Source organism: Benincasa hispida, chromosome 3 (genome assembly GCF_009727055.1).
Source record: "Benincasa hispida cultivar B227 chromosome 3, ASM972705v1, whole genome shotgun sequence".
Classification (NCBI taxonomy): domain Eukaryota; kingdom Viridiplantae; phylum Streptophyta; class Magnoliopsida; order Cucurbitales; family Cucurbitaceae; genus Benincasa; species Benincasa hispida.
In genome coordinates this window covers 39,087,123-39,097,135 of record NC_052351.1, presented here as the reverse complement: position 1 = coordinate 39,097,135, position 10,013 = coordinate 39,087,123, and the positions used below count along the sequence as shown (strand labels likewise).

The 10,013-nt window shown below is 36.5% G+C and overlaps 1 protein-coding gene across 1 annotated transcript; it reads right to left on the bottom strand.

Moving 5' to 3' along the window:
* Window positions 1-8,655: 8,655 nt before the first annotated feature.
* Window positions 8,656-9,535, bottom strand: LOC120072737. Its single transcript, XM_039025211.1, has 2 exons — window positions 8,994-9,535; window positions 8,656-8,874 (listed from the first exon to the last, which is right to left on the bottom strand). The coding sequence occupies exons 1-2, from the start codon at window positions 9,379-9,381 to the stop codon at window positions 8,798-8,800; spliced, it is 465 nt and encodes a 154-aa protein (XP_038881139.1). The 5' UTR covers window positions 9,382-9,535; the 3' UTR covers window positions 8,656-8,797.
* Between the last annotated feature and the right edge of the window lie 478 nt (window positions 9,536-10,013).

The following is a 10,013-nucleotide window of genomic DNA, read 5'->3' as shown; positions in this document are numbered from 1 at the left end:
TTTTTATTCACAGCTACTAACAGAAGCACTCAGATCATATTATGTTTAGCCATAGGTGAAAACATCTCAGAATAATCCACTCCATATGTTTGGGTGAAACCTCTTGCAACAAGTCTAGCCTTGTACCGGTTAATCGTCCCATCTGACTTGTACTTTATAGTCAACACCCATTTACATCCTACTATTTTGTGCCCTTCAGGCGAAGTCACTGGTTCCCAGGTTTTATTTTTAGGCTTCTCACCATGATTTACTATCTGTGTGTCAGAAACTTCAGTAGTATCTTCCACATCATCATTAGCACGGACTATTTCATCCTCCGTAACTTCGATCATTCCATCATCTACAGTTTCCCTTTCTATCACTCTCTTAGTATCACTGATTCTTTCCCCCTTGTCATGCCTGCCTTCATCATCCTCCATACATAAATCAACATCATTAGAAGTATACGTACCTGGACTTGATGACAGGTCTGACTCCTGCACTGGAGCCGACAGTTCTGGTTCAACAGGTGATACTGCTTCCTTCCTGAGATTCTTCCTGTAGTACGTTTTCTAAGGAACTTGAATTGTAGGAAGAACCAAACTATCATGATCAGGATTAGGTTTAGACAAGGTTTGAATAGGCGCTGACTCTAAAGGAATAGCATAAGAGGACTAGTTAGTCTCTTCTTCATTTATGTTCTCTCCTTGAATATGACTAACAGGAAAGAACGACTGATCCTCAAAAAAGGTGACATCCATAGAGACATAGTACTTTCGAGATGACGGGTGATAGCACTTATATCCACGTTGATGGAGTGGATATCCAACAAAGACACACTTCTGAGTAGATGAGAAAATTTCATGCGGTTTGGACCATAGGAGTGAACAAAAGCAACACAACAAAAAATCTGAAGAGAAACATCAGAGATCAACCGAGTAGTAGGAAAAGACTCTTTAAGCAAAGGTAAAGAGGTATGAAGATTAAGAATACGAGAGGGCATCTGATTAATGAAGTGAGCAGCAGTAAGAATTGCATCTCCCTAGAGGTATGACGGAAGGGTGGCAGATAACATAAGAGATTGGGCTACTTCAACCAGATGCCGATTTTTACGCTCAGCTACTCCATTTTGTTGTGGAGTGTAAGCACACGAACTCTGGTGAACAATACCTTTAGAGTCAAGAAATTCTTTGAAAGAGGCATTAAAGAATTCTCGCCTATTATCACTTCTTAAAATCCCAATCTTTGTTTTAAATTTAGTTTCGACAGTATATAATCGGGGATGGGGGAGAGTGGTGGATACTGTAACGATGGGAAGGATAGGCTTGGTGGATGGTGGAGGGATGGGATCACTATATATAGTGGAATGTGGATGAATGGGGTCACTAGACTCTGTGAAAGGTGGAGGGATGTGGTCACTCGACTCTGTGGAAGGTAGAGGGATGAGGTCAATGGACTCTGTGAAAGGTGGAGGGATGAGGTCAATGGACTCTGTGAAAGGTGGAGGGATAAGGTCACTAGACTCAATGGAAAGTAAAAGTATTGGGGTTGATCCCCTAAATCTCGTAGGGTCCTATAGTTTGTAAAATTTGAATGAACAAACTCTTATGTGATTTATAATATATGATATTTTATCCACTTTGTGTAAAAATATAAGTGATATTTTAGTTGCATTAATCCCAAATCAATAAACTAACATCCAAGGTTATCGTTGAAACTTAAACATGTATGTGGAGAGATACAGGTGGATCATATTTAAGTGATAACCTAAATGGTCTATAGTAGATGGATAAGGTTGGGTACCTTATTTTAGTGACATTACGAGTATGGCTCATTTTGTATGTGTTACAATTGTTGTAAAATGCTACAAATAATCTGATCCTGATCACTCATGTATTAGACATGCGAGCGGGGATATTCTATACAAAGGAGTTTGTATAAGACCGGACTATGAAATGTTTAGTCTCATCATATAACACCGTTCATAATAGAGACTTTCATTTTACGAGGATGACCATAGGTAACATAACCTCAATCCTGAGTGAGTTGTGAACTCCAACCTATGAGGTCGGTTCTTTTATTTGTATGGGTGAGAGTGGCCAGATCGCCGACTCAAGAAGCCTACCGTTTTGAGGATTCGTCTGATCGGGGAATTAGGAACACAACTACACAAGATGGAATTCACTCCTTCCCCGAAGCAAGGGTAAGTAGATAAATTGCTCCCTTAAGGGCTGATTCCAGGTCTTGAACAATGTGACGACACATCTTCTCCTAACCCGAGAGAGTTTTAGTCATAGTAGGACTATGATCTATTGTTCACTAGAGGGATCAGTGGTACTTAAGGAGTTAGATATAACTATAGAGGGAAAACGGTAATTTGACTCAGCTGTACTTACGAGCAATTTGTGAAGGGTCATCGTACTGTTGATTGGTTATATCCAATGGACACATAAATATATCTGTAGTGCGAAGAGTGCAGTTGTCGGTCTTTAGTAGAGTGACCGACAGTTAACAGATGGTGGATAATGTAATTAAAGAGAGTAATTAATTATTTATGTACTATTGAAGTTTCAAGCTACAGGTCCATAAAGTCCCCTTAGTATCTCAAAAGGATTTAGTTAAGAATTATTTTTTGTGTTAATTTGAATTGTACAAATTAATAAGAGGGATTTAATTATATATGATATAATTAAATTGATTCAATTATATATGATATAGTTGTTATAATATATTTGATACATTGTAGTTTAATTGGAGGAAATACATATTTGAATGAGATTCATAAATATTATCTATGAATGTGATTCATGGTTATTAAATTTAATATAAATATGATTTATATTAAATGTCATAAAATAGAGAAAAGAAACTATGTTTATATTATATGTGATACAGTATTAAAACTATAAATTATATGTTATATTTGATATAACATATAATCTAATATAGATATAATATGATAAGTTAGTTATCATATTTATTTATGTTATTTTATTATTTTTGAATAATAACTTCCCTCTTTTCTCTTGACCCACCTTAATGGGTGGTTCAAGAGGAATAAAAGAAAAATGTTTTCTCTTCTTCCTCAACGGCTTGTACATTGTTTTGTTGAATGATTGAGACTTTGTAGAAACATTTTGTGTGTTTTCTTAATCTTCTTCCTCCACACTCAAACTATCTCTTCTAACCAAAATAGTCAGAGCCCACCACTCCTGGGTTCTCACCCCGAGAATACTAAAGGCTTATTGTGGTAGTGTCCTCTTTGTTTGGTTCGAGAAAATCTTGAAAAAGATCTTCAAGAGGTTTCTGTGTTTGTAATTGTTTGAGGGAGTTACACGAAGAAAAGTTCTTCATGGGTATTGTATCTTGAATCCTTTATTTCTTGTAAAAGCATACTGTAATTTCTTTTGAATGCATATCTTGTATGTTTACTGTAAATTATGTTTTCAATAATTAATGGAATTTGGACGATCCGTTTCCGCTCAAGGATCTCCTTTAATACGAGTTCCTTCAAAAGGGATGCGGGTCAATGGACCTGGTGGATGGTGAAAGGATGGGTTAATAGACTTGCTGGAAGGTGGACGAATGGGGTCACGGAACTCAATGGATGATGGAGGAATGGGATCACTAGTCTCGATGGAATCCACGCCTAAACCCTACATCATTTACGAAGTATAATTAGGTCAAACACTACATGTAATATATTTACATTAGAACAAGTTCAATATAATATTATGTACCCGACACAAGAACCACAGTAAGCTGGTGATTGTTTGTACACGGCCTAAAGGACACTCAAGTCAGACTTCACATCTTTCAAGTCAGACTTCACATTGTCCAATTTATGCTCCACCATAGACACTCTCTGGTCTATGTCACGGACTAATGTACGAATGCCTACACCCCTCATAGGCTCTAAATGCGATGTGTTCGGCCGAGGTGATAGTTTCTCCTTAACTGGGGGCACATGCTCGTCAGTAGGGAGCTCATGAGACTCATTATGAAGAGGGTAAGTCTCATGCTCATTAGTAAGGAGCTCGTGAGACTGATGCTTATTGTGTTTTGGCTTATGGGATCGATGCTCGTGACTATGAGCATCCTCATCATGATGTGATCTGCGTGTCTCTGAGGAGCTCGTTTTAGCATCAATGCGTTCGTATATAGGTCGTTCATCAATTCTAGTGTCCCTATACCACCTTTCCCTATCCAACATGATCAGTGGTGTAAGTGTGATCCTTGTCTGTACAAAAAAATGAAGAATTTGTTAGTTATATGTGACATTCACCTTAAATCTAAGTAAATATTGATATAATACACTAACCTCATTGGATTCAAACACATCTCGCTATATTGTTCTGGTCGGCAGTGAGTATGTACACTCCCATCTAAAGAATCAAGGTATGGCATGTCTACTCAGTCAGGTTTCAACTTTTTCGATAACCGTTGATGATCTCGTATGCCCACACCTAACATAATTCATAAACAATTATAAAAAAAGAATAAATAGTAAGTGATTTTGTAACTAAAATAAGTAGATCTCATATGGCCAATGAATGGATATTACCTAGAACACATGAGGAAACCCTGGTAGGTTGTACTTGACAATTTAGTTCCTATTATTCTTGGACCTTTTTTTTGTAGTTATCTGCCTTACTACTCAATCATCTTTGTAGTCTAAGTAACGTCTTCTCCCATAGGACGTTTCCCTAATCCATGTAATTGAATTAATTCAAATCCTCCACCTCAATTAATAAGGTCTTGTCGGCATTGGCTCTCGTCTTCTCCTTCCCCATCGTACCCAATTTAATGTAATATACCAATGCCATCTTCACAACATCCATGTCGTTCTCAAACTCCATGTTCTTGTACACTATTTCTAAGGTACCAATGTAAATGTCCCCCATAAAATCATTCTTAAATTACCTACTACGTAGTGATCCAAGTGCTTCACCCTTTCTCACAACTGTTGAATTAGGTGATCGTTACTATCCCGTCATCAATAGGAATTCTTCTTTGGAGAATGTTACAATGGTACCATTCAAATCGAAGGTTATTGCATCCTTCCTATTGTCTACAACATCCCTCAATAGAATGTAGTGGACCAATGGATTATTGAAGATAATGTCCATATCCACGATCACCCAAATGCCGTCTCCTTGAAGAGGGCAAGATGAGTGGGAGTAAACTTCTCTTTCATTATCTTGTTAGGTGTCCCAATGTGAGAGGATAAGCTGGTCGCTTGACTTGGAAAACAATTATGGGGAGGAATCTTAATTGTCTAGCCATATTGCTTAGAATAACAAAAAAAAAAAAAAAAAAAACCCCATAAAGTAAGCATTCTGTTCAATACTCGATATTCAATTCACGATACATGATATTCAGTACTTGATACATGATTGCTTGATACCCGATACACAATACATGCTACATAGTGTCCCTTACTTGCTACATTACATGTGAATATAGTCGACTATCGAATATTCAGTTTTATTTTCCACGTCATGACTTATCCTACCAAAATCCTAAACTCTAGACGGTCCGAAATACCAGAAATATGAAAATTGAAACGAAAAAAATTCAAGCTCTAGCCAAACTTGCAAGATATGCAAACTGAAATGAAAATCGTACCGATTGAGTATCGAGGAATATGCAAGTACATGTCGAGGAACATGATGTCAAAATATAATAAACAAAGAGACGAATGATACCAAAATTTAAACGAAGAGAATAATATTACTTGATGCAGAGAGAATCAAGAAAGTTTCGAGTGTAGAGGTGCAGTCGTCGAAGGATATAAAATCGGAAGACGAGAGAGAATAGTCTGAGAAATGAGTTGAAGTGGTGAAATAATATGGCTATGATCGAGTATACACGTGTTAATTGTAGTCGTATCGAGTGACCATGCATCTGGGTATCGAGCGACCGTGCATTGAGGATCGTGTGACGAGCAAACGAGGATCGAGTTACGATTCATTGGGGATCGAGTTGGTAGACGTGCAGGTGCATCTCAGGGGCAAAGCAGTAAAATTACACGTGGATGATGTCAGCAGAAGACCACTTTCCATTACTTTTCTATAGGTGGGCATTTTTCATTTGGGCCTCCAAAATGAGGCCATTCGTACAAAAAAAAAAAAAAACCCTTATTGTTAGTTAGTTTTGGAAGAAAACTGATGATACAAACTCGCTTTAAAAGTTTAAAGTATTTTTAGAACTTTTAAAAATTTAAGGATATTTTTGACAAAGTATAAAGTTATTATTATTATTTTTTAATAATTTAGTATAAAAAGTATAAAGTTCAAAAGACATTTTTTTTTTATAATTTAGTATAAAATAATCTATCATAAAACACTTCCACAAAAATAATAATAACTATTTAGGCTTAAAGTCACTCACAAACATGCAAAAATAATAATAACTATTTAGGCTTAAAGTCACTCACAAACATACCTTAAGCAGTTTAAAATATGGTCATAAAATTCATTTTCAAAGTATAGAACCAACCACTAAGTTAGATCAACTTTTAGTAAATCACTAATAAACAAACCTCTTTTTTTATACTTATTATGAAATCACTCCTTCCCTCGTCTGTTGTAAAGAAAAATTTTCCAACCTAGAGTAGTATCACATGGAGAAGAATTTTCATCAATGTATCCATTCCTACTTCTCATTTATCATTATGGGGTATTTAGGGTAAGATGTGGAATAATAAATAAGGATGGTGAAATTCCCTGCGAGTCTCCAACCCAATTGGAGTGGAGAATCCCAATTTGATCGAGTACGGGGTCAAACCGGATATTTAAATTAGGTCCCAGTCGAGGGGCGGGGAGGGAATCCCCACCCTATCCTCGACCCCGCCCCCGTCTCAAATTTTTTTAATTGTTAATTTATGTGTATATGTATATATAAACTACTAAAATAGTAGCTGAAAAGCTACCATTTTAGCTTTAGTTTTTTTTTTTTCTAATTTCAATTTTTAATATAATAAATTTAAATTTTATTAAATTTATAATAAAATATAAAAATTTTTAATTTTTAATTTAAATAAATATATGTAACAATAATATTAATTTCTTAAATTTAAATACTAAATTTAGTAATAAAAATAGTAAAATAATAAAATAAAAAGGGAAGAAAATAGTAAAATAATAAAATAAAAAGTGAAAATTTTTCCGGGACCCAAATCCCCAATTGGGGATTACCAACCCCCAAAATAGAGAATGGGGTGGGGATGGGGATTAAGAATCCCACGAGGACAAGAATGGGGACTGTATCCCCGCTCCGTCCCGACCCTATTGTCATCCTTAATAGTGAGGAGTAAGAAGTTATAAAGTTTATGAAATTGTAAACTCGTGAGACCCATAATAAAATAGTAAAATAAAAAGTGAGAATTTTTCCCCGTGGGACCCAAATCCCTAATTGGGGATTCCTCAATCCCAAAACAGACAATGGGGTGGGGATGAGGATTAAGAATCCCCACGAGGACGAGAATGGGGACTGCATCCCCGCTCCGTCCCGACCCTATTGTCATCTCTAATAGTGAGGAGGAAGAAGTTACGAAGTTTAGGAAATTGTGAACTCCTGAGACTCACAATATAAGAAATTGATAAGATATAAAATTAACGTTTTTTAGTAATTGGAACCACCAATTCCTTCGGCCAAATAAGGGGTTGAGTTCACAAATTCCTACTTTCCTACTAATTCACAACTCTTTGGGTTAAACAATCTATAAGATTTTTCCCGCCCTTCACGAGCCCACATCAACAATTCTTTCACATGAAACTTATCATGCTTTATATACTCATTCTACTACTTAAATTAGATAGGTCTTTTGATGCAACCAATTGAAGGTATATTTGACCAAATCTATGACCAATTATCAGAAAACAAAAATCCATTTCTAGTGTTGAGAGAAGACTCAAGAAGTTCTTATTTCAAAATATAATTTAAAGGATGACCCTATTTTATTACAATCCAAAAGTGTCTATTTAGCTACAGGAAATGAACGATATCTAAATTAGTCTAAAACAGTAATTAAATACAAAGAAATCTAAAATTGTAACTAAAATAAATATTAACTAAATTTGTACAAACGATTTCTCCTCTTCATCTTCTTGGAATATCTACACTCTACTGTCATTGCTCATTCTATCAAAGTGAGCAGAATAGGTCAAGTAATAACAATCTTCATTGTTCAGCTAAACGTTTTTTACTCACCATTTTTTTTTCTTATGGTAGACATGTAATCCTTCGAAAATTTTCTCATAATGATAAAAAGTTACAATTATCATGCATTCACAGGAGACAATTTTGTCACAAACATCAGGAAATACATCCCATCAAAGATGATTTTGATTTTGGAAAAGACTTTATTTATTATACAAATTTAAAAAGAAAAGTAAATGGTTGAAGAAACGAAACAAACTATCAATTTACTCTATCCGTCAAACTTGTCAATATCAAATTCAGAATCCACAAATAATCCTCCTTCGTTTACCTCATGATTTCGAAAACAAAAAATTTCTAGAGATAATGCGAAAATGATGCGTGTGGGAGTGAAAGATAGACCCAATAGGCTCCACATTCTTCTAATTTTTTGTGTTCCCTAAATATGAACGTAATATTTAACTTTAGAGTCGATTTGACATTAGAATTTCGAAAACAGAGAAGTCAAGAAAGTAAACAAAAAGTAAGGAACTTGGCTAATTGAAGATTAAATGTATATGTGTTGATCAGAATTTGTACCAAGTCAGAAACGAAAGTCCTAGAAGGAAAAAAGAAAACAGAATACAAATATGGTGATGAAATTGATTAGCAAGAATCAATACTGCCGTACTGAACAAGCAACCACCTGCGCCCATTGTTTCAGCCTTGCTTTCACCGTCTGCGGATTCTCCCCTGAAAACCGAATTCGAGATTTCCCGATGTCCAAACAGATAAAATCAAAATCAAAATCAAAACAGTTTTCACCATTCAATTTAACAAGGGGTTATAAACTTATAAAGAAGGTAACATACCGTAACTGATTATGGCGGCGGGGCTGTTTACAGAAGAGGGAGAAACAGAGTCAGAAACAGGGGAAGAGCAGAGAGACGCCGACGAGTTCGAGAGAGTGCGATTGTACTGCTTGTTGACAGCGTGGTAAAATCCCAACGCTGGAAAAGTTTCACAGAGTCGAGGGTCCACCTCCGGTGAGTTGAATCCAAAACCCAACTCGACGCAGGCCTTGAGTTCTTCGAGGTCGTCGTCGGTCACGCTCTTACTCCGGCGCATCTTGCTTTGGGTTTTGCGGCGGAGCCAGGCTTCCTCACGGTCAGCATCAGGCGACCAGGAGAGCTGCTTGTAGAGTGGGAAAGGGCGTGTTAAGGATGAAGGCGGTGGGCGGTGGTCGGCGGAATCCGACATGTGATGCACCGCCGGGGGTCCGGAGACCTCGCCGGAGAGAGGAATTGGAATCGATAGGGTAAAGGGGGGATTTGTTAAGGGAATAGAGGAGAAAGGGGAATATAGGGAGCGTCGTGTTGGAGGCGGTGGTGGTGGTGGTGGTGGGCCAGGGCCAGAGGTAAAGATTTCAACTTTGGTTGGTCCTCGTCATGCTGACCTGTCGCCGTTGGGCCTTTTTTCCCAAGTTTGTTTCTTAATTTTTCCGTGAAGGTAAGAAATTCAAAATTCCCTTTCTTTCCCAAGAAAATGCAAATTTGTCTGATTCTTTGTGCGATCAACTTTCTTATAAAACCGTCTCCCATAATTTTGCAAATTTAACCACAAAATCATTCCACAATTTTGGAAACAATTACTGCACATTGCACGCTTACCATTTTTGTTTCTCTTTACTGCAGTAGCTTCAATATTTTTATTTTTGTGTTGGTCAACTTTACATCATTTTGGATTTAGAAGTATCTAAGGAGACCGGGATGGGAATTTTCCACAAGAAATTCGTAGAGATCCGGCTTTGTCGAAAATTCTTTCCCTTTTAATTTTTTTTAGAAAAAATCAATTAAGTTAAATCATCAATATGAAAATTTAAATAGTTATAT